The following is a 26012-nucleotide window of genomic DNA, read 5'->3' as shown; positions in this document are numbered from 1 at the left end:
CATACATGCTCTCATTTGGTCCTCAGTAACAAACAAAAGGTTGTTCATGCTCCTTCATCTCCACAACCCATCCTCTCTGCATTGCTATTTCCCTCACCTTTCTGCAGCTCATCTCCTTGAAGTTACTCTACCTTAACCCCTGCCACCTTCACACACATCTCCCTTTCTGCCTGTTGCCTCATGGAGGGGCTCAGAGAAGTACAGAGAATCTCTTAAGATGTTTTTTTAAGCAAGGGATACATTACAGGGTTCAACAAACTGTGCCGCTGTATTGTGTGTCTGAATCTTTTCTCTGTTTGCTGACAGCATATTCCTCTGGGTGACTTGTCTGCTTTCCAAATCAATGGCATAAATAAAGCAACAGGCTTGTGATGGTTTGGCTTGGTTTTTTATTTTCCCCCTTCATACAGTTCATAATTTATGGGAGTGAAAGTCCATAAAGTGAACACAGACATTTGTTTTATGAGGACCTGGAAAGGAAAACAAAGCTAAAATGCCATTCTAGAGGAGGAGATTCTCTCTCCTTGATTCTCCTGACAATATCTTAGGTATTATTCACTCATCAGTCTAAATACTCAACTGGCCATTCCCAAATTCCTTCATTTCTGGTTACTTAGCTTAGCACCTGTGGCCAGTAGCGAATATTGTGACTCTGCTTTAAGCAGATACATGCCTTGTGAAGTAAGATGAAAAATTAAACATTATATATGCCCAACATGAGCAAGGCAATTCAATAATTTTGCTCCTACTCTCATCTCTCATCTCTCAACTATAGTATTGAAATAAATAAAAGCTCAAACTCTCCAAAACTTGAAATTTAGTAAAGCACTGCAATGAGATCATGTAAACTTCCAAGAGTTAAATTTGTTACAAGATGTGGATATAGTTTTCTAGATATTTAAAAAACGCACAGAATTAGTGAAGAACATTAAAATAATTAAAAAATAATAACTTTCTAAGATAAACAGAGGTGAAACACACCAAAGATGATAATTTTGTTCCATGATTGTAATTGCATATGGTTATATTCTAACAAAGAAATAAAAGCTCTGAATATTTATAAAATTCTACTTTTTTTCTTGAACTCTCATTTCAGGTCATTTAGGTCACCAATAATGTTCATTTTCACATGCAGGTCTCTTGGTTATGACAAGAGAGTATTAACCATTTATGGGGACTGCAACCAGAGCTGCTGGGGATGGTTTCCTATGTGGTCTCCTCCATTCTTCCCCCATTCAGAAATGTTTTGGTCCCAGACTAAGCAAGATAACAAACAATATCCAAAAGGTGTAGAAAAATAAAGGAAATAGTGCAGAAATTCCTGGGATTTTTTTTTAAGAGGCAGTTATATCCTTGAAGAACTGCTTTAACTACAACCCCCTTTCCAGCCATTTGAGTTAAGTGACTCTTAGCAGTGACAGGCTGTCCCCACACTTATGGAGCAGCTGCTTCAGGGGTACATGATGTGCTTTGTCACTGGATTTCAAAATCTTTGCTGAAGCACAGAAACATACAGTTCAGAAAACTCTAGTTCTGTTCCATATTCTTACAGTCGCAAATGACTGTGCTCAAGTCCTTCCAAATTTCCCAATCTACTGGGGTCCCAAGAAAGCATTTCAGTAAAAAGGCTGTATGAATTAAAAACAGTTAAAAAAATATTTTCTTAGACTTGTACAATTTGTACAAAACAGCCAAACATTTTTGCTAAACTGTCCCACAAAAGTCTGCTCACAAAGAAAATTATGACTAAATATTTGAGACACAACTGCAACAGAGTCCATATTACAACAGAAAATTATAGGCTTAACATGAGGCATAATCATCACAACTTGTAATAGGACAAACAGGTTTGTAAGTCAAAATCAGCTTCTTCATACGTTTTATGTTTCTCTACATTGCCAGTTTGTTGTCTAACAGCTCTCTTTGATAAAGAGAGGAAACATTTCAGACAATCAAGTTTTGTCCTCTACACTAACAGCAGCGCTGTCCAGATTTTGTTAGCTATCCAGAGAAAAGTCACTTTATAAGCCAATTTTAATTACTGAATTTGTTTTTTCCTTCAACATTTCTATTTTTCAAATATTTTCAGTGCACCAGAATTTCAGACTAAGGGGAACACGAAGCAAACACAGGCCATGTAACACATACATTATTGCAGAACGGCCAATACAAAATCCAATATTTCATCCTTCATGGGAGACTATCTGTTGTTCACTCAGCAATAAAGTATATAAATTAAACTTTGATTTTCTTGTTTCACTTCTCTTTACCACGCCTGGTGTGCTGGTATGTCAAGAGAATTTTGCCTTTTTGAAGTTTTGCTGACAGCGTTACAGAACCATTTCCTCTGTAGCACCCTTGTGAAAGTTGTTCTTTTTTTAAAACCCTTTTTATAATATATCAATTTTGCTATCTCTGCAAAAAATATTACTCGCCTGAGGGTTTTTATTCTTCTTTCAGTCATGCTGCCAGGGGGCTGATTGTTTCTGATTGCTAAAGTCAAAACTCACTGAAAATGGACTACTTAAGCTGAAGAGCATTTCACATGAGAACGGCAGGTTTTCCAGTCACCTTACTTGTCTATATTATTTAGTAACACAGTTACTATGTGATGGAGATTATAAAATCATTTGAGCTGGCTGCATTGACACCCTGGGCAGAAAAATAATTCTATTGTTTCAGATTCTGAAATGGCAGTCATAGAATAAAGCATTTGATTGCTTAGTGAAGGGTGCAGCATAAATGATGCAAAAGGATATGCAGCTGATATACATTGGTCTCTAAAAGCTATGTTACCAGCACCAGAATTTCTCACATGAGTCATTTCACCAAATTTTCTTGCTTATACTATGTAAACAAGAAAAAAAATCGTTATTAAAATTGATGTGAAGACTACTCAAAATACTTTGTGCAATTAAAACATAATTTTTTTCCCATAAGATATACAAATGCTCACTGCATCATTTGTTTAATTTTCACCTCTTTGAAGAATTGATCCTACACTGTATTATCAATTGTTTCACTGCCTTAGGCAAGAAGGTTTCACTCACTTCCCGGCACCAGCCTGAAATTGCACAAGACACTGTGGTATCTGAACTTAAGACAGTGCTGGTGATCTAAGTGAATTCAAGAGTGAGCGTAAAGATGATGAGTAAAGTATGCCACTGACTTCCAACTATACTTTTACTTTCTTTTACCATTTATCAGAGCTTTGGCATGACTATGTCATTCCTCCCTTTTTTTTACTCAATAATTTTCTTAACCTTTCAAAAACTTAGGGACTTTCAAAAAGAGTGCCTGGCTGCTATCTGATAGCAACTGATGTATAATAAATTATTCCTTGTATTTAAAGGTTAATGATGTTCCTGGGCTAGGCACAGTGAGGGCTGCATGATGTGAGGCTGGAAAAGGAAGCAGTAAAGGCAATTTTTTCTGTACCAACAATGAGATTGTGCTGCAGCCAACACCTGGGACTGCCTGAGCTGCTGATTTTAAGATTTCTTGTGAAGACCTTCACCAAAGTGTGGATCAAAATCTTAAATAACTAAAGAAAACCAGACCTAGAAGAGACTGCAAAAAGTCTATACAGTCAGTCCTTCTTCCCTAATCAAGAGCTACTCCAGGTGTGTCATCCCTGACACACGCATTTTTCTAGCCTTTGCTAATAAACCTTTGAAGATAGAGGTGCCACACATGGCCCAAGCAATTTTCTCCAGTCTCCTATTCCCAGTATTGAGAAGCCCAGCCTCATTCAGCACTGCTGTGATTTGCCCACTATTGTTTTTCCAATATATCCATAATATAGAGAATAAATTGCTCGATTCTTCCTTGTGATGGCTTGTTACATACTCATAGGCATTTCACTCACATTTTCACCCATATGTCCCTTCTTCAACAGAACAACCCAAGCCTTCCAGTTCTTCCCTTAAACCAGGGAGCTCATCATTTTCCTGTGTCACCGCTGGATCATCTCTTGAAAGGAATTATACTCAAAAAAAAGTTTTCTACACTTGAAAAAAAAGATATTATTGGGTTTCTAATTGAAAAGGTGGAAGCAATTACATGTTCTGTGATAGAATGTTTAAATGGCACAACAAAAACTCAAAAGTAAAATACCTTGAAAGAAGTTCCTAAACACTAACACAGCAGCAATGACTGTCAGCCTCATTCAGCAAGATATCCTAGTCATTTCACAGTTGAAGTAAAATTGATTAATCAGGCATTGAGCGAGAGGGCAGGAAATAGAATCACATCAAAGAAAGGAAGACTAGACTGAAAGAAGACTTTTTGAGCTGAATAAAAACATTCTGGGGGATAGGAAAGAAAAATACATGAGCTAGCAAGAGAATGCCAGATAAAACAAATCAAAGATAATACAATAATAAGTTAATACAAGATAATACAAAATAAGTTGCTGCTGCTTTCTCATGCATCCTTCTCTCTTGTTTTATACTGCAAGTCTGACTCAGTCCAGTTTCCTGTTAGTCTTTGTGCCCATCCTCTACATCACCTATTAGAAAAATGCATGACTTGTTAGAGATCAGACACCTGCCTGAGCCCATAGAAACAAAGCTGACATTTGATACATATCTTCAAGCATTTGGGGGAAATCTATTTAAGAAAACAGAGGCTAGGGACTAGCACAGCTTAATGGTGCACATGTACGTGATGCTTAGTATGATCACCAGCACAGTTTGCATGTTTCACAAAACACAAAACAGAAAACACTTGAGCTTGATGATGGATGTAGAAGTGGAAATAGCATGAACTCTATTTTGAGATTTGGGTTTATGTAAATGAATCCACTTCTGCATGTTTTACTTTAAACAGATAAAAATTAAAGTATGCAAACATAAATGGTGATTACCTCAGAGCAGCAGTTTTCCCATTTTTGTGAGTACACGTGACCTGCCTTGTTTGGTACCCAATTTGTATGTCCCAGTATTTGTTCTCCTGTCTATTCTGTCTGTTACGATTCCTCTTCTTCTTAATTAACTCGCGAGCCTCGGGATCTCGAACCACCTTTTCTCTGTCCTTTTCCTTGTCTTTGTTCTTCCCTCGTTTCCTAGCTTGCCTTATTTGTCTGGAATGGGGCACTGAGCATGCGCTCCATGGTCCCACGTTCAGGCTGTACAGGCTTTCTTCAACAGTGCACGGGCTGGACCGGCACATCTGGAATTCCGTGAGGTTGGGGCAAGCTGACCCACCAAACTGAGGCGGAGCCACCACGTGCCGGGTGCGATGCTGGAGCCCATTGCCGCAGGTCTTGGAGCACTCGGACCAGGGCGAGAACTCGGCCACGATGCAGTCCTGCCGGCACGGGATGAGGCACGCCTGCTCCTGACGCGGCTTTGGCTCAAAGTACTCGCAGATGACATCCTCAGCTGGAGCCCCGTTGGACTTCTGTATGCAGGTGATGTCCCTTGTCTGGATCCCTTCCTCCCCTCTGAGGCACTCCAGGGGCTTCTCATGGCTGCGGGAGAGGACGGGCCGGCACTGGTTCCAGCCGCCGATCTGCCAGTCGTACAGCTCCTTGTGCCAGTCGCAGACACGGAAACAGCTCTGCTGGTTGTCCGGCCGCTCGGGCTGCTTGCAGTTCGTGGGCAGCGTGGTCCAGCCCTCCACGTGGGCACACCACACTGCTCGTGTCTGGATGCCTCCTGGGCCACACTCGTCTCCCATGCATCTCCCCCATGGACCTGGAAAACAAGAGAAGATGCTAACGTTGCTCACTCAAGTTATTTCTCTGCCATATTGCGAAAACAAGCTCTCAGCATTTCCTGTATGTCTAAGAATTTCATCCTTGGAGAAACTCAAACTTTGAGAATACAAGCATGGGATTACTCTACATCTACATACTCTACATCTTCATTCTCTTCATCTTTTTATGATTAGAGATACATTTCACTTTTTATCCCAGACAAACTGAATATTTAATCTTGAATAACTCCTGAACACACACATGAATTAATCACATTAGAGAACTATGAACTAAGAAATCACATTTGCAACTTAGTTTTTTGCTGCCAAGGCAGGAGCCAAAGCTCTTCCCTTGAAGGCATGAATTGGATCTCGCTCATCTACTTGAGTAACTTTTCCTGGACTGTTTAATTTTTTTCTTCACATTTCTACTGCACTACACTTAATACCTTGATGCCAATTAATATTGTGTTCTCTTCCTTCCATATTGCATGCAAAAATGAGAACAACTACACAATACATTTTGAAAAACAGTGGTGATTTCAAGGAGGCCACTTCTAGTCTTTCCTTTATTACAACTAAAATAAAAATTAAAATCCAGTTAAAAAATGTTCATTCCACACAATCTGTGATATTATAGAATAGAATAAGCTCTTGAAGACAGAGACATACCAGCTGGTAACTCTCCAAATAACAGAAGCTATTGAATCACAGAATCATAAAATACAGGGTTGGAAGGGATCTCAAGGATCATCTGGTCCAAACTTTCTCATCAAAAGCACAGTCTAGACAAGATGGCTCAGCACCCTGTCCAACTGTAACTTAACGGTGTTCAATATTGAGGAATCTATCACTTCCTTGGGGAGAATATTCCAACATCTGATTGTTCTCATTGTAAGAGTTTTCTCTTGTGCCCAATTGGAATGTCCCCAGGAGTAATTTACACCTAACTTGTTCCTATCATTTTCTTAAATCTCCAAGTTCTAAGGGTAAATATTTGACATGCAACATGTTGTTATAATAAATGTCAACAAAAATAAATAAAAGGCTATATCCTTGAAAGATGATGTAGTTTTTCTGTTATTAAAAATTGAAATATTCACCCAGTTCAACATGAAATTCACAAGCCAGAGGTTAAAAAATCCTACACTTTTAAAGGTTTTGTAAGATCTCCCGTCATACACACTGTAAATTGACTTACCACATAAGAACAAAAGAAAAAGCAATTCAGAAAAAAACCTGCAGCTATTTATCAAAGAAAACTTGTCTATCTGCAGACACTTGATCACACAGAAAACATTTCCTCTGACTGAGGATGTCTCTGTCCTATGAAGAAATTGGGGCCAAGCCACACAATCCTCATTCACCTGAATGACCCCAGTACAAGACTATTTCTGTGAGTAAAGCTGTTGAAGACGCCAGGCTGAGCCTTTACTATTTTCAAAGCAGGTTAACAGCATCATTTTGGTACTGTGCAGGAATAAGCGTAATGAACTATGGCAGATACAAATTATTTACAACATCTTCTTATTGAATGACTGGAAGGAATATGTGGCCACATCTTATTACTGATTCCCATGAGCTTTAAAACTCTCATTGCCTTCCACACAATTTTCATCTGTTCATCCAACATTAACTTCAGTACCAGTTTGGGAATGGGCTGAAGATAGGCTATACACTCAGCCTCTGCTCCTCATTGTCTCTTTTTTAAGTGAACACTGTGGCTGAACAGTTCACTTGTAGTTCTAAAACCCTGAGAATGAGCACTAGCCAGCTGAAAATAGCCATAGCAGCTGGCAGATTTAGCCCATGGAAAATCCCCCACATTTTTTGCAAATTAAGTTTGAATTATAGTTGCCAAGAACTATCTAGCTATCCAGAAAAAATAATGCATATTAAATATAAACACATTTCAGTTTCCATTTCAGCAAGACTGCACTACTTTATCTCACCAGCCTTCCACAAATTACATAATATTGCTGTATTTCATTTGGGTGTATTTACACTGAGTTGGGAGATGCCATTTCCTCAAAACACCACTTGAACACCTGCCATTTTTTAAAAAAAAAAGACTGCAGAAAATCTTCAATTAGAGCAGAGATACAGAAAACACTCATAATTGAAATAAATTGCTCATCTTGCAAACTATGAATTTCTACCTTACCATGTCATTACACCTTGTGTACGGTTTGTGTGTTCAATGAAAAAATCCCTCTTTCTAAAGATCAGGTTGTTACTGTGCCCCAGATGACAAATTTGCCCACTTGGGACTCCATCACATCTCCATTCATCAACAGTCAAAAAACCCACATCATACCTAAAAAAAATGCTTTTTTTTACAAAAAACATCAAAACATCTTCAATCCAATTCAAAGGCAGGTTTACACTATTGAAAATTGTAAGAATCTCAGTCTTGATGCAGTAAATACTGCCCTTGGAAATGTAAATATGAACAAAAACTGTTATGTGACTGTGCTAACTGGACAAAAAATATGTTCTTTCATTAGATTATAAATACGTTGTTTTTAGAACTGAATACAAAACAATGATGAGATGCCCAGATAGGCTCATGTAGTAAATTGCATTATTTTGCTCATCCTGTGAAGTACTAAAACATTTTATTAAATCATTACAGGTGAGTACCAACAAACTACATTTATGAAACCCTTTGAGCAGACTGCTGCTCAGTAATTCTGTGTTCAGGTGCATGTTAACACAGAGCTCTTAGTGATGTATTTGACCCTCCCTCTTATCTACATTAGGCTGATTTATTAAGTTTAAAGACAAAATAACCTGCTTAGAGAAAAAGACTGCAAGGAAAAAAAGAAGCATAAATTTTCATTCTACTGCACACTTCTTTACATGACTATGACAGGGTCTAAAAGGGAACCACAGCTTTGAGGCAAGGATCTGTTTAGGCTTTGTCCCAAGTGAGCGTCATCAAAAAACTAAAGTGCTTCCACACTTGACCAAACCAAATTTCATTCACGCAGAAATTTAAAATTTGGGGCAGGGGGCAGGTGTTAAAGCAAAAAACAAAAAACCAGAACACAAATACATAATTCTTTCCTGCTCTCTAAGCCTCTTCCCTGCCCTCTAAATCTTCCCTGATTTTAAATGGCAGGAAACTCTTCCATGCTACCTGGCCTCCAGAAATGCCTCTGGCCCTGCAGTCCTGGCCATGTACTCCCCGCCATAGCCTCCTCTCACTCAAATGGTTTCTCTTTCCTATGCTCAGGACCACAGGATATTCTTAGTTGGACGGGACTCACAAGGATCATCAAGTCCAACTCTTCCGTGAATGGTCTATATGGGGATCAAGCCCACAGCCTTGGTGTTATCAGCACCATGCTCGAATCAACTGCTTGTTTGTGTTTCTTTTAATCTGAAAACCTTTAATCACAAACCTAAAAACCTTTTTTTTTATGTCTATGTGATAGAATCAAGGATGAATATTTGGTTTTTAATGCATGCTCTAATATGTACAGGAACAAAAAAAACCCAAAAACAACTGATACCATTCTTCATGACCAGCTACATTTCCCTTTGAGATTATGGAATATATAGGAAAAAAAAGAAAAAACATAACGAAAAAAGACCTCAACCCTAGCACTTCCACACTCAGCAGTCATTAAGAACAAGAGTATCAAGCTAATTTCCAATTAATTAATTTCAAAACACCTATGAATATCCAAGCAATTTCAACAGTTTAATTAATTCATCTTATTTAGGATGAAGGAGAATTGATATTTAATTTCTTTCTTTAGTTTTTAAATAATGAAATATTATAATTTTATGTATTTCTAGCTGTATTAATAGAAACTTGCTTTGACCAAAATCATACTGAGAAATACCAATTTTCTTTTTCTTTTGAAAACAATTTCTGCCATCCACTAACCAATATTCCATTAACCAATATTCCTGTTATTTTTCAGTTGTGTACTTTGAAATCTTCAGTTAAGTTACCCACATTTCCCTGTACCCACAAGTCACTGTAGTCAACCCCTACCACTTGCTGAGGAATGTTGTTGCTATGCATTTGTATGTGAACATCACAAAAAGAGAGGGAGAGATTTCTCTCCAATTTTCCTTACAACTACCCATCTCTGTCCCAATTATCAAGAGTCTAAAGTAATTCACTTCTAACTTAAGTGGCCCCAAAAACATTGCAAGCTCCAAGGTGAGGCATGGTTGTCCTTTTAAATTAATCACAGGAAAACAGGAAAATAAATGTCTCTGAGCTGAGTAAAGGGGCTTTGTGACTTTTCAAAAAAATTAAAGACATGAATCCTAAAGTATTGCTAATCCACTTTAAAGTTTTGAATGATTCTCAGAATTATGGGAAAATCACAGAGAGGTTACCTCCGCTATGCTTTTTATATTGTATCATTATTATGGGTAGTACATTTACCACTGTGTTTGTAAATATGAAATTTTGGGGTAAAATTAATTTCACAGAAACTAAAGTAGCATACATATGCAACTCAGAATGACAGAGTTCAGCAGAACACAGTGCAGAGTCTCACCCACCATTACTTAAAGGCTGCAGGAGGTGGGGGGTGGTTGCCCTTTCACAAATCTTCAGCTGATGTTAAGCACTAGTAACAACAAGGATGTCTTTAGGAAACCTGTCAAGCCTAATCAAGGCTTCATATAATATTTTAATTTGGCCTTTATGAATATTCTTTAGGTTCTCTCTTTCCCAGTGAAGCAGTCTTCACACAGACATTGTGCTGTCCCTGCTGTGTGCTGATCCAGACCCGCCTTGCCAATGGGATGCACGTGCACTCAAACCATTTCACACTGGGGAAAAAAGGCTGCTGCAGTGAATGCAAAATAGCTTCTCTTTGGATTTGTTCTAAACATACTTAGATGAACAAATCATACTTTGCCTGTAGTGAGCTGAACTTGTTTCATGAAAATACTATCATTTATCCACTCTTTATTTAATCAGTGTTTCACAAACGGCAGCTAGAGAAATAAATAGGAAGCTTGCTTCTTTTTGTTCTGTGAGTTGTCACTGAAATCTTACTGAGTTTAAAATGTCATTGGTAATTCTTTGTCTTCTAAAGAGATTACTGTAAAATACAATATTAAGATTCCCTCTAAGCTTCTAAAGGATTAAGATTTATTTTTTTAGAGAGCAGGAACATAAGTGAATTAACCATTCATGCAAGTTTTTTCTGAAATTTCAGGGACTGATCACAATGGAGTCGAAAACATAAAACTAAACCCCCACTAAAGCACTGACAGTTTTGCAGCTGAGAACAAAGTAAGCTATCATTGTATTTATTATAGTATATTTAATACAGTAAATTTTAATACTGTTTCAGGTATTTAAATTATCTCTGTTTTAAAAAGAACTTACTTTGAACTCTGATCCAGGACAAATAAGGCTATGTGAAAATCCCTTGAGCTCTTCTCCTCATACAAATACAAAGACAAAATAATTCCCCAACTATCCTCAAACATGAAACTCAAAACACATCTTAAAGCATTGAGCAAGACATTACTTGCATTTTTAACAAATGAGGGTTGCACTGATTTGAACTGAATTTTGCTGTACTTTCCATGAGAATTGGTTTTGACCCATTTTGTGTTACTGGTTTGGTGCCTGTAAGTAGCATTAACAGTTTAATGCCAGGGAGAGAGACTCAGACTGCATGAGACAATGAGCAGCTTAGTTTCCAGCATTTTGAGAGGATTGTATTTAATAGGACTATTGAGAGACTGATTAGCAAAAATCTACTTTTTCTAAGTTCAGAAACAAGCTAACCTTACCTAATATTGGAGACCTCAAATTTCTTTGTATCATGAAAAGGTTCTGAAGAGGGCAAAAAAGGTTAACTGGGTGATACAGGGCTGAGTCAGAAGAACACAAGTATTACAAGATAGAGTTCAATCCTAAGCAGTAAATCTCAAGAGAGGTCAAAAAGGCACAGATCAAGAAGTATTTGAAGGACTCAGAAAATGACACTGAATGCAAACTGCAGCTCCTGATAGTGGAGCTGGTCAAAGAGCTGGGTGAACAGCAGGTCACTAAGAATACAGCAACTTCAGAGCTTTGCCAAAATCACTTGCAGATCTGCTTGGCTGAATTAAAATATAATAAGCACGTCTGTAACTTGGTACAGTATACCTGTATTATTTATATTTGCTTTACACAAAGGAAAAACAACCGCTGCTGCAACAAAGTATTTATATCACAGGCAGTAGCTAATTGTGGAAGTCTAGACAGGGAACAATCTCACTGATACAGACACACTGCCTGTCACATTAGCAAAAGGTAATACAGCAAAATGCTGTTATTCTGGATCAATTACTGGGAGCTTCTATGTTTTTTTCCTTTTTTCTTTTTTTTTTTTTTTTTTTTTTTTTTTTTTTTTTTTTTTTTTTTTTAATACAGAGTCTGTCATGCTGCCAACACCACATGCTGGCCGCATTTGGACAGACAGATTCTATAATTTATACTACTGGGAGTGCCAGCACAGTAGAAGAGCACTGATAGACAAAACCTTATTTTTGCATCTTTCCCAGCCATGGCAGGGCTCCCTGGGTGCTGTATGACTTGCTGCCTGCTCTGTTTGCCAGCAAATTTTCCCCTCCAGGAGTGCTATGGATCACCTTGACTGCCGTTTCTATTTAATGCTTTTGTCTTTCTTGGCTCCTCTTTCAGAGGTTGAAAAGAACATGCAAGGCAGTGTCTGCATCAAAGAAAAGAGATTTAGGATATAGAAGAGACATAAAAACAGAAGGGATTCTTAACATAATAAAACATAACACCTGTGATTCAGAGGAATATAATGAAGTATCAAATATGCCTACAAATTATTTAACTCTTAGATCCATTTTTCATTTTCTAATAGCATAAGGAAGAGTGTAAGCCTCAATGCAATTGAAAGAATTTAAGAATCTGAAGAACAAGTTTTTGAAATTTCTCAAATTAACAATGAAATATTAAAAAATGTCATCAACAAGTAATGTAAATAAAACTAATTTATAAACTCCACATTGTTTCCCCAGCTTTCCAGAGTACTTCAAACAGTGGAATAAAGGCAAATCAAAGCATATCAAACTCAGTATCTTAGTTACCTTTTTAGATGTACATATAATTATTAAGGCACTGAATAAAATGTGGGCCCTTTAATTTTTTTTCCTGTACAAATATCCATTGGGAAAATACATTCACACATGTTCCTGATACTATTCATGGTATGGTAATTAACATTATCCATCTATTTTCCAATTTCTTTAAAAATCATTAATGTAACACACATGATACAAACCTAGGAGTAACCATACCCTTTAAAGTTCTGACATCAACATTCCAAAAGGCATAACACATATTCAGTGCTTCCCTAACAGCATTGTCATATTAGAATCTCACAATTACTAGAGCCAAATATTTATTTTCCTCCAGAAAGAGAAAATTAAATTTTGTATGTCAGAAAATTGGTGAGTCTAAGACAAGGTTTTATATTCCCCAACAAAAGTGTTGAATGCAACATGATTTCCCAGTGTTGATGTGGTTTCTTGTGCTGTAATTCATGGCAGTTTTAACACTACATTTCACTTGGTAGAGAGGTTGTTTGGCTGCTCTGTGGTTTTTTCTGTGCTTTAATATTGTGACAACTACAATAGAAATTGACTCTTTTTCCCATTTGTTATAAACATAGAAAGGTAGAAAGAGTATCTATTTCTACAATACAAAAGAAAAGGAAAGGAAAACAAACATAAAGAAATTAAATGTTCTCAAAAATTTTCTCCTTTTTTTAATATAATGCTAGTTCTTCATCTGCCCTAGACAGCCATGGCTGAGAACCTAATTCAATACTTATATTAAAAAACCCTCAACCACCTTCTTATACTTGTCACTGTTTAATATTTATTTTGTTTCTCTGGCTGTACACTTTCAATTTTTAAAATAAACTGCATCAGGATCCACACTTTTCATAACACATTTCTGCCCAAAGTAATTTGACTGTACAGTGGCGGAACACGCTGGAAATTGCTATCTGCACCGAAGCTATCAAGAGCCTTCAGCTTGCAGTACTAGTGCAACATGTTTTTCTGAAGTATATACTGGCACATAAACAAACATGAAAGGTTGACAGCTCACTGTGCAGAACATTTCTGGTTTTGTGCTGTTGTTATCACTTGGAAAGAAATCCTCTCCTTTAGGCTTATAATAAACTTAAGCTAATTCCCAAAACATTATTCAGTTTTAAAACAGTTCTTCCTCCAAATTTCTTTAGCACAAATTCCTCTCACTGTTCATTTTCCCTTTACATAGTATAGCAGCAGCAGACAAAATGAATATTAAATGAACACACAAAAGGAATATTTAATTGAAGCAGCATGGTTTAAAGAAAAACAGAGCTTCTATGTTCTACAAAGCAATTACATTGCTTTGAGCTTCTAGTCATGTTGGAATAAATACTTCTGATACTGAATAGAGTTTCTTCTAGCCAACAGTCTGTTTACATATAAAACTGGTTCATAAATGTTTCTTAGTTTCATTAGAGGTGGTGTTAAACCATCCTAACATATTCCTCACATTGCTCTCCTTATGTTGCCTCTCTAGTCACGCTGGTGGCTGAAAAGCAGATAACGCTCTTCTGACAAAATGATGATTCTCATACATAGCAAACACTCTTGCAGGCTTTGTAAGATGGATGAAAGGTTTTATTAACCTTTGCTTGTATCTCTGCCACACGTCTGTTTTGGTTTTCTTCTGATCATCCACAGTTGAAAGCTGCTCTGCCTCTCCCCTGTGAGGCAGCTGCACCGAGTCAGGCCAAAGACCTACCTACCCCAGCAACAAAGAACTGGAGCTTGAAGAGGGTACAGAAATATGGTGAGCAAATATGATGTCTTCCCTGGTACCCACCCAGCTTCCCATCAATTCCAGCTCACACACCACAGCAGACATGTTGGTACAAACTTTCTCATATAAATAATACTTATACATGGACATCAGATAAAGAAAATCCATGTGTTCTGCCACCTTCTAAGATCAGTTTTAGAACTCATATTAGAAATGCCTAAATTTACTGCTCTTTAAATTTCTTGTATTTCTATACATTTTTATCATTACATTGCCAGAATGTAATGATAAAAATGTATAGAAATACCAGAAATTTAATGATAGAAAGCAAATGGAATGAACCTATTTTTTTTATAGAAATACCAGAAATTTAATGATAGCAAATGGAATGAACCTATTTTTTCCACATACAGTTGGCAAAGAAAAATGAAACAAAACCCAATCCCATGAACAGCAGGGCCAATGCAAGTAAATCCATGAAAACAGCAGTTACTCCTAATTATTATTCAGACTGTAATCATGAGTAAATATTACCATTTTACAATGAAAGCCCTATAATAATGTGTGTAACATAAAACATCACCATGAATTATTCTTATTTGTGTCCCTGTAGACTTTTACAGCTCCGTCTCTGTCAGAATCTTATTTTAAGAGATAGGTTACTGAGAAAATCAATTCAGAATCCAATGCCTAGTAAAGAGAAGGATTTCATTTGTAGAGATTAAGATGAAGTTTTCTTCTTGGTTTTGAACAAAGATTCACTGCTTTCTTCCTATAAGCATTTTATATTCATTTTATCTACAAATCTTAAAGCAAATTTTAGCTGAAACACTGCTGAGATAACATCTCACAAAACCTGAAAATCTCACTGTCAATGAGTGTTCTCACTAACCATATGAGGAAATGCAGATTTTTGCACTAATTTAACTAATAGTGGCTTACCCTCTACTTCTTATCAGAATGAATCCCAGCTAAATCTATTGTAAACACACTACTAGTCCTTGTCATGACACTTCGGGCATCAGCAGGTGTTGCAGCACCAATTTCTTAGTAATGTTAGGAGAGTTTATTTTTGTGCAGCCTCATGTAATCTAATGATAATTAGTCATATTGAAGAGGTAACAGAGACTTTAAATCAGATTTAATTTCTATCATAAATAATATCGCATTTCAGTTTGTTAAATGCAATTTTCTTTAGCGCACACAGACTGATGCCTTAAGAAAAAAAAAAAGAGTATATCTGTTTCAATTTTCATCAAGACCAAGTGAATGCTTTTATTTTTCTGCCTCTGTTTCATTTTCTGCCCTTTGATTTCTTTCCCTCGTTCATCATAGCCTCCTGCTGTGGTGCTGATGGCCAGAAGTGCTAGTTGTGAGGCTGCAGCAACCACAGGGAACGCCTGTCAGCACAGGCCATCATGCTTGTGCCAGCCCAGTGGTTTGTAATTCCAGGCTCTGCTCACATTAGCCAAGGGCAAAAAAGTCAAAAACCTCCTCCACTGACAAATGAAGAAATTCACTTATACAGCTTTTCAGAAACTGGCTACAGCTTTTCAGCTAGGCTACTAGAACCAGAAATCAGAAATTAAATGTAGTATCTTTGCACACTGACTTGCTTAAAAGGTCAGACTTCCTGCAAGGTATGATGTCAGACAAGGTAGCCAGAAGCTGGTTATAAGAAAACATCACAGTTCAGCTGCTTGAAGTCATAAAGAGATTTTGGTTCTCAGTCCCACTACTACTAGCCTGCAGGATGATCTATGTACACCACTTCTGTCGCCTTGCACTTCTGCTTCTTCAGTGTAAGGCAAGGACAACAAAATGAATTTTTAAAGCCCATTACCGGTATTAATGAAAACCTGTGTGCAATAAGTAAATAGCAGTAAGACTACATGTTCTGTCATTTTGTCTCTGGAAGCACACAGTTTACTCAATATTTTTCCCTGGAGTTTTGTTCTAAATCCCAGTTGAGTTGAAAAGTGTGTTTTAATAAAACAGCAAGAAGCCCAGATGATAAACTAATACTTTTTCTTACTCTTGACAGAAATCTTATTCATTGAGCACAGCATGTACACTTCTCATCTGTGTCTTCCCTCTGACTCCTTGGCCACAAGAGAGTTAATACAGATTTTCAAAGATCAAATAAGAAGGTTTCTCATATCTTTGGATTCTTTATAGCATTCTTTGCAACTAATGGAATGAAATAAAATAGCAGATCTGAACTTAATGAATATCACTTAAATAATGCAATGGACCTGTCATCCTTTTGGCTTTCTTCTAATTCATTGGAGCAAAGAAAGCTTAATGAAATTGCATATACAGAAAATTATGCAAAGGGTCAAATGTATATAATTATCTTTATTTACCTTTAAATATTTCATTATTTAAATTGCCTCATTGTTGGGCTGAAATAACAATTCAGTCATAACTCTTCTGAAGTGCACTAAGACTTTATGTCTTGCTGAGATACATTCTCCCAAGCATATCCTCTGTTCATTTATTATTCATTATCATCTGCATTTTGCCAAATTCCTTTGAAATCCATTTTCCATTTAAAATGGCAACTTTCCCTTAAAACTGTGGTGCATTCATCACACAGACATGGTACTCAAAACTCTGTGAATACAAGGCAACTAAGTCTTGTGGATATGCTCAAAATACAGGTGCCACTGTATATCAGAGAAGAATAGATCTATATTAGTTTTGAAGAAATCTCATGAGAACCATATGACACCTGTCACTGCAATGTATGCAAAATAAGCAATGTCTTCATCTGACTGCCCTGTAAATATTAGTGAAGGCAGAGTATATCATAACATTGACTTTTGAACGGAAATCCCCATTAATCACAGGAGGGACTGCTACTTAAAAATACATGAACTTGAGCTGATGTTATCACACTGATCTATCACAAAAACCCAAGATGTCTTATTTAAAATGCAATGAATCACTGTTACAGAAAAATTAAATGTACACATGTATTTTAAAGACTGCACCAGAAGAATACTCTCAGAAATATCTAGGAGATATCTTAAAATTTCTCTCACCCATTAAAGAAACAGAAACACAACACCTAACCTTTGCTTTAGTCTTTTCTCCTAGCAAAAAACCCACTTTCCTTTCCACTGCTAGTACTACTTTTGAATTTTAGAGTTACTTCACAAAGGTTATTTATAAGTAACAGCAAAATCTTTTAGCAGATGCTAAAAGCTTTTTTGCTCTTTCTCTTGGCAGGTAATGTTTTTCTTTAGCATCATCTTAAACTTTCTGTAGACTTGGAAGGATTTATTTGATTACTGTATTGGGAAGCCTCCCAGTTAAAAGAAGGTGAGAGGCAAAGGATGTATTAGGAGACTTCACATATGCAAAGCTACACGGTATCAGGGCAAACTGCATGTTTGTCTCCAGAAAGGCAAAACCAAGAAATTAATTTTTGTCTTTTCTAATAATCTGCTACTTCTTTGAAAACGGTGCTAAAGCAGTGAATTTAGCAGTGAGGAATGTCATTGATTACTCCTCTGGTACCACTTTTTGTCCCTATTATTCTCCTGTTAGACCCTCATTCAGCATTCAAGAAACCTGCAAACCTTAGATTTTCATCAGACATTGTTCAAGTAAAATTTCACATAATATGTACCATGAGGTAATGATCAGATATTTACCAAGGGAATTCTTTCAGGTTTAATTTTTGAAAGAAAAAAAAAAGAAATTTTATTTTAAAATTCTGACAATACGTAGATCTGGCAGAATTCTAGCAGAGATCAAAAAAAACTCTACAGGAAAGAGAAATTCTTCCAGAGAATTTAGCATAAAGTAAAACATAATAGGCAGTTATAACTACTATTAAAATACGTAGAGAGAGGGAGAAAGGAAATAATCCTTTGGTTTCTTCTCTTCCAGAAAGCCAGCCACAATTCTAGAAGGTCATCCAGTAAAGATAAACCACACAGTATTTCTTCTACCAAGTATATCTCTAAGTGAAAGGCATGCAAATGCAAGTAATATTCATATTACTACAAGATTTTTAAAGGCCATTATACTTAACAAATAATGCTTTAAATCTGATCCTGACTGTTGCCAAATTCTCACAGTCAGCAGAAACTTAGGGACTATTGCATCAGCTGTTGAGATAAACTTGGCAGTACTTAATGTTCCACAAAATAGGAAGACCTGAAGGAAGGGTGCAAAGAGAATGGAGCCAGCCTCCTTTCAGTGGTACCCAGTGACAGGACCAGAAGTAACAGGCACCACCTGAAACACAGGAGGTTCCCCTTGGACATTAGAAGACAAGTTTGGGGTGGAAAAGAGTTCATTTCCTTCAAAGTTCATAGTAGTTCACACAGGGTTATGTTTTGGATTTGTGCTGAAAATAATGCTGATAATCTAGAGATGCTTTCATTACTACTGAACAGTGTTTATACAGAGTCAAAGCCTTTTCTGTCATTACACCATCCTATCAGCAAAGAGACTGGAAGTGCACAAGTTGTTGGGTGGGAAGAAAAGAAATTCTTTTATTGTGACAGGGACTGAGCACTAGAACAGGCCGTCCAGAGATGACTGGGAGTCTCCATCCTTAGAGATACTTAAAAGCTGTCCTGGACAACTGACTCTAGGCAGCCCTGCTTGAGCAGGATGGACAATGTGTCCTCTGCTGCTCCCTTCCAACTCACCGGTTCTGTGATTCTGAGAAACACACATATTGAAACACACAATTTGAAACTCAAAAGTCACAAAGGCAGTATTTGGTTATGTATTTTCCAGAATCTCCTCAATTTTCTAACTTCACTAGGCCAAAGGTTAAAGCATTATATGAAGTCTTAAAGACATTATGCATTTATGAAAGTAGACAGCAAGAAAGTGCTCTCTGTTAAGGTTTGGAATCCATGAATCATTGGCCTTTTTATAAAGTCTATACCTTTCTAGAAATGGCTATTTAATTCCATGCCACAGAGTCTGCATCAGAAAGTTGACAGGAAGAACAATTTATTATGAAAACCATCTATAGAATTTAAAAATTAACTAACAGACAATTACCATAAACTTAAATGTGCAACACATACTCACACTTCATTAAATATTAACTACATTAGAAACTAATTCCTAAATGTTTTTTGTAATTATTACATCCAGTTGAGTAGAGAAAAAATGTGACAGAAAAAAATGGCAGAAAAAAATTCTAAATTATACATTGAAAAATCTTAATAATGTACTTTTTACGGATTACCACAAATGCTAAATCTCATAGTTTAAGCTTCATTGAGCAATGTATACTTCTATTCATTCTAAAAAGCCTTCCAGTACTTCAAAGTATTAGATAAATAATCATTTTCTAAATAGTGAAGGATCAGTCCTTTTGCAAATTTGATTTAAGAGAGAAAATTATTGAGATAATAATTTTCCACAGAATTCAGTCCATCAAAACTGCTGAAATGATGCTATGTTATCAGGTCAATCAAATTTCCAGGTAGGTAAATAGTTTACTTCACATTCTTCAATTTTGCTAATGACTGATTATACCTGAATGCCTTGTGTAACTTAAAACAGAACTTCAAGAAGGAGAGAAAATCCAAGAGTGTCCTTTTATGGTATAATAATATTCTATTTAAGGCCATTCCAGAAAGCAACAGTACCTTAGTGGGAAGCTATTGTGGCACATCCCAAGAAGTCTCACTAAGCTAAATAACAAATCCTATCCTTTTAAAAGACTGAGATAACATTATACCACTTTAGCACAGCTCCTTTGGCTACATCACTTAGGAAATTGGAAATGTCATTCTCTATTTTAATTCACCTTCAGGAAAGAAGGTTAACTCATTGGCAAGGAAATTTTAACAGGTCAGATCTTTCAAAATCAATAATGAACTGCACTGGAGATATCTTTCCAAAGGGATAACTTCAATTAAAACAGCCCTCACCAGAGATAATGAGTAGAGAAGGAAGGTTAGTGTTGGACAAAGAAACACTGGCCCCCTTGCCAAGTACGTGATGCAAAGATACTTATCGGCCTGAATTATGCAGAAATATCTTCAAAAGGCCCTGAAAAACAGAAAGGTCATTTTGTCTCAAGGAGACTCTCTACAAAGGGGTAAGAGTGACTGAGAACCTTCCCTAATAATTTTTAAAAACTTATCAACATCAAAATGTTCACTGGGCTCAGAAACAAAGAAAAAAACCTGTTATGGGAATTTCAATGTCACAAAGGACATTGACAGTGATCATATGGCCACTGTTTATTTTTCTGGAGGATGTACAATAGGTAATTATCCACCCAGGCTACATTAGCAGTCATAAAGTCTCCCTCACCTTCTTCTGATGCACTATGGAAAAGGCAATGTATTCAAGCAGGGACACATCTGAATTTCACCTAAGTCTCCATCATAATGTAAAATTTGACTCAATTCCAATTTTACCGGAGAATTGGAGAAGCTCTTGCTTCTTTTTAAAATATAAACTTTATTATTAGATAACAAAAAGTGCCTCATGGGGAAGTATAATAAAACAACTATAAATCAAATGCAGGAGCCTAAATTTGCCTACCTTGACCCCAATATTGAATTTTCGATTCCAGTGCCTTTTTGTCCCTCTTCTTACTTTATTATAGTACTATGTAGGATGCTTCTTTTCCTTTAAGTTAAAAATAGCCACAGTCATCTAGAAAATGGTCACACTTTAAGAAGGGCACATTTATTTGTTCAACAGCAGGTTATTGCAAGCAAAGGAAAGCTCAACCCTGTATGAGCTGAAACCCTGAAAGAAACAAAATTCAGCTGGGTAGCAAAGAGAATAAAATATACTCCCAACCACAGGAATCTTATTATTATATGCAAATCACAGCATTCTGTTTAATTAGTAAGCTCTGCATTTTTCCTTTCAGTTTAGATTTTTAAAGGCAATGAAGATATTCCAGAAAAGGCGTTTATAGCAATAAGAAACCTGACTTCATGCCAGTCAAAGGGAATTTCACCAGTTTAGCATAGGACCATTTATATCTATCTTATCAGGCAGGCCATTGTAAAATAAAAAAGGAACTCAAATCAGAAAAGAGACTTCTTTCTTTCAACCATTCAAACAAACCACCAGGAAGACAGAATTCTCTCCCTAGAAACTTTGAGAATGAAACTAGATGCTTTTCTGGAAGATACATTCCATTACTTACGATAATTTTGTTTCTCTAAGATTCAAACACACCTGACCTTACTATGCCAGATGTTGTGTGATTCCAGAGACCTGGAGTGTCCAGGTGCTACTCCACAGAGCTCACAGGTCAGATTGGGCTCAGGGGATACATTGGCTACATTGAGATATGTACAATGCACACGCAGAATAAACAACTTGATGACTGTAAGCATGTTAATTGGACTAATGTTTTTCTTTGATTGCTTGCTTTGGTGGTTTTTCCTGGAAATTTTTACATCAAACAGAAAAAGGGAAAACTGTAGAGAAGAGCCAATAAGAAGTGTGAGTGCAACTTAGGTACTGCAACAATAAGAAAGGCAAGAAGAAATGTCTCAACAGTCAACCAGAAAAGGAAAAGAAATAAAAACAGTGGATTTCACAAACACAATCCCCCTAATTTAGTTATTTCTGAAGCTGCTACTGCAGGTAACAAGTCTTCAACTGTCTCAAAATCTACTTGCTTCAGTTAGGCAGGAATTTTTAATTGTTTTCAAAACAGATAGTAATTGTGCAATCCACAAAAAATAGTTCAGTATTTTGTTGCAGAACACCTAAAGATGTTCACACAAGCATTTGCTCACTTAGCCCTGACCCCCTGCTTGCAGACACTCCAGCCTGAGCAGTGCTGGCTGTGCAGGCACACTGCCCACCCCTTGCCCGCCAGCAGCAGCGCAGGGGGAATGCTGCTCACACCCCTGATGTGAGACTGGCCTTCCTCCAGTCACACTGGCATTGCTACAGCCAAGGAGCATCCTAGCCTAACCCACAGGCAAAAGGCATTCGCAGAAGTGGCTGTTGCTGCCAGATGAGCCATAGTCCAAGCATCCCTGGCAGTTTGCCACAGCCATGGCATCTCTTATGATCCCATGTTAGCTATCGGTGATTAGGTGAGTGGCCATATGGGTGCCATGCTGCTCATCTTTCCTACTGTCTCCTTAAAGCTGTGGTTTATAAGGTCTTGTCAGATCCCATTACTGAACCACAGCACCTCACCAAGCATTCAAATTAAGACACTTGTTGCAAGTCCAGAATTAAATTTAAGTTAGATGCTAACTCAGAGTAAAAATACCATTACTAGATCAGGAAGCATTCTTCCAGAATAAATTAATTTGAAGCAGTCTATTAATATTATTCAAATAATCTGTTATGATTCTATGTTAACAGAGTAAAATATGACAAAAAGCTGTTTGAAACATGCTAGTGGGTGAACTTGCTTTCTCGCCTTTTAAGGGAACATAAAATAAAACACATGCTGTCTACAAACCAGTATTAAAGCTGCAGAGAACACCAGTTTATGAAGTAACTGAGTATACTGATTCATAAATTTGAATTAAATTTATTTAGATCAGTAGCTCTTATTGAACCTATATTTTGATTTTTAAATAAGGAGATACACATTACAGTGAGAGATTTGAAAAAAAAAACCCAGCTCTTTTAGTGCTTTGCTTTTTCAATAATTCAAACACTAATAGCTAAAATCCAACAATAGAAGTTGAGACAGTGATTCTATTACTTCCTTGGTGGCCTTTAAGACCTTGGTTTCAGTCACTAATCACAACACTAAAAGACCTTTCTCTATTATTAGGAATTAGGAATATCAGGTTTCATACTTTCTCTGAAAGAAATAGAACACTTATCCAAGTAAATTTAGTATTATTTGCATGTTTCACTTCAAATGCTCTTTATAGCCAACAGGATTTTCACTTCCAACATCTACACAGGTCAACTGTATTACGCAACCCGCAGACAAGAAATAAGCCAACGCAAGAGATTTCCCATAAAATTACCCTAGGTTTTCTTTAGATAATAAAAATTATCTGGAATGGTTTGAAATAAAATTATTCTTCTAATTATTCATCAGATTCTTTATGTTTCTTTGAAACTTACCAAATGTAAAAGTTAAAAAAAAAGAATAATTAAAGATGTTTCTCTAACAGGGGATGTCCATATTTCCATTGTGCTGCAAAAACCATCAGGCCGATGTCTTGATTTTGGTTTGCAAGAAACATTTGCAAAGTATAAAACACTTGCAAAGCAGAGAAAGATGGACTCATTGTCACCACATAAAACCCTAGAAGTTTCAAGAACAAAAATAAGGATGTTTCCCTCCCCATCCCATTACTCAGATACATACTCTTTTATCAGATGGCACAAAGCATTCCCAACAAATGTACTGCATGATTTAAAAGAAATCTATTAAGAATAACTCAGTCCTAACTGAGGCTTTACATCAACATTTCAATATAAATGGCATATATAGCCCCTCTTTTGGACATTAAAGGGTAGATTTCTACCACACATACAATAGTGGCAAGGGAGGAAGGCTGTTTCTGTTACTTTGTGGTACCCATCTGTTCAATACATGCAGTCTATTTCTATTCAACGATGCTTACTTATTCCTGGTATTACTCTAGCCTTTAATGAGGTTTTAATACATATGGACCTCCTAGAGTTTTAACTGAAAACATGGTGAACACTACAGGGAATTATTTTAAAAATGGAAATGAAAGTGTTTTGGGGCTACAGCGTTTGGAAACATTGAGATTGAAGCTTGACAATTTTGATGGGGAGCAAAGAAAATTACTTGCCCAGAGACAACGACGTCATCCTGAAGAACACAAGATTATTTTTCCTTTCTCCCACCAACATCAACTGGAAGCAATGGAAAAAGGTACAGCTGCACACTAAAAAAAAATCTATATTCTGCAACAATACTGTGATCTAAGAATTTATTACTTCTAACAGCACAGCACAGAACTGGATCCCTGAAAATTTGCTTCAACACACAGAATTCAAAAGATCAGTGACAAAACCAAGGGCTTTCACGTTCCAGCTCAGTGCATTTTTGGTTCACGGGAAATACACAATGCATTTCTTTGACAGTGCATTATGTGTCAGAACTACTTTCAAAGTCAAGATAATACAATAAAAGTTTCCATGATACGTGCATATTGAGAACAAACATTTCAAAAGACGTTTCATACTTTTAATGGCATTTTCAGTCGGTTAAAAAGATTATTTTCTCAATCAAAGAGAATTCCATTAATATATTTCAGATGAGACACAAGACCACAGCTACAATCCATTGGTTGCAACCATCAAAGCCTCACAGGAGCACACATACATGCATATATATGTATATATGTATAAATGTATATGTGTGTGTGTGTATATATACATATATACACGTATATAACAATTTTACAAGCTAGTTTGCTTTTGTCTGTATATTTCAAGAGGTCCAAGATGCTGGATGATTAATATCCATACAGGGAATTTTTTCTTGATCTGAAATCACATGCTTGCAGAGGTCTAGAAACCAAGTACAAGATATATTTTTTTTCCCAGTAGTTCATGGAAGAGATGGACAAAATAGGTAGGTCAGTCATGTTCTCAGAAGTTAATCCCAAGTACACCTCCATCTTAAATACACAACTGCATTCACAGTGTGACAAAATGAAATCTCTTGATTGATTTTCAAGATGAAAAATGATCCAACAAGCCTTTGCCTCCTCTAAACACATTCCTATGCCACCTAAGCCGAAAGACCAGTGACTTCAGTGTTCACATAATGCTCCTACTGAAGCATCTTATGACAGGCTAACACTCCTAATGCACAGCAAGAGAGGAACTGGAGGCTTTGCAGAGAGGGGTAATGCCATTCAATGAGTTTGGCTTTAGACACATTAAGCAGCAAACACAAGTCAGCGTGAGCCACTCTCAGGTGACTGAAAACCCCTACAAGCTCTGGGCCCTTGATTTACTACAACAGGCAGTCGAGGGCACTGAGCCACATCTCAAAGATGCACACCCTCCCTCAAATCCCTAGCCAGAAAACATTCTTCTAAACATACATCTCAGAGAAGACTTAGGCCATACTGTTCTCATGCATATGGAACCATGACAACTTTATTTTCCTCCATTCCTTAACATCCCCAACAAAGCCCTTTTCAGTAGTCAAAGTTTCATTGCAGATCTTGGATTAAACAAAAAAGCTTCCTTTAAATGCCAGTAAAGAGCAAAGGAAGCAACTGAACTGACTGTATGCATCTCAGGCCTTCTCTTCACTCTTCTGATTCCTTAGGGTTCACTGTTACATCACCGTTTAAAAGTCTGGCTCACAACAGGCAGATCTCCAACACCCATTGACTAAGGGAGCTAGCACTTGGGAAGCTCATCACCCAAATGTCATCACATTAGTGATGACATCAGCTTTTCAACCATGTACAGAAAATGTCCTAGATGAAGTCCATATTTGCAAGCTGAGCCCCAAAAGGCACTAGCAGGTGGCTGGACAGTAACAAGCAAT

General features: G+C 36.9%; 1 protein-coding gene across 2 annotated transcripts in view; it reads right to left on the bottom strand.

Annotated features, from left to right (window-relative positions):
- The window catches only part of THSD7A (thrombospondin type 1 domain containing 7A), a 190082-nt gene that overhangs the window by 112149 nt on the left and 51921 nt on the right, over nucleotides 1–26012 (bottom strand). For both annotated transcript variants that reach the window (XM_031066748.1, XM_031066747.1), the window contains exon 2: nucleotides 4868–5699. In XM_031066748.1, the coding sequence (XP_030922608.1) occupies nucleotides 4868–5699 (832 nt within the window). The remainder of the gene's footprint in view (nucleotides 1–4867; nucleotides 5700–26012) is intronic.

This window comes from Geospiza fortis, unplaced genomic scaffold (genome assembly GCF_000277835.1).
Source record: "Geospiza fortis unplaced genomic scaffold, GeoFor_1.0 scaffold138, whole genome shotgun sequence".
Lineage (NCBI taxonomy): Eukaryota > Metazoa > Chordata > Aves > Passeriformes > Thraupidae > Geospiza > Geospiza fortis.
The sequence above is the reverse complement of the archived record's forward strand: the minus strand, read 5'-3'. Positions and strand labels throughout refer to the sequence as shown.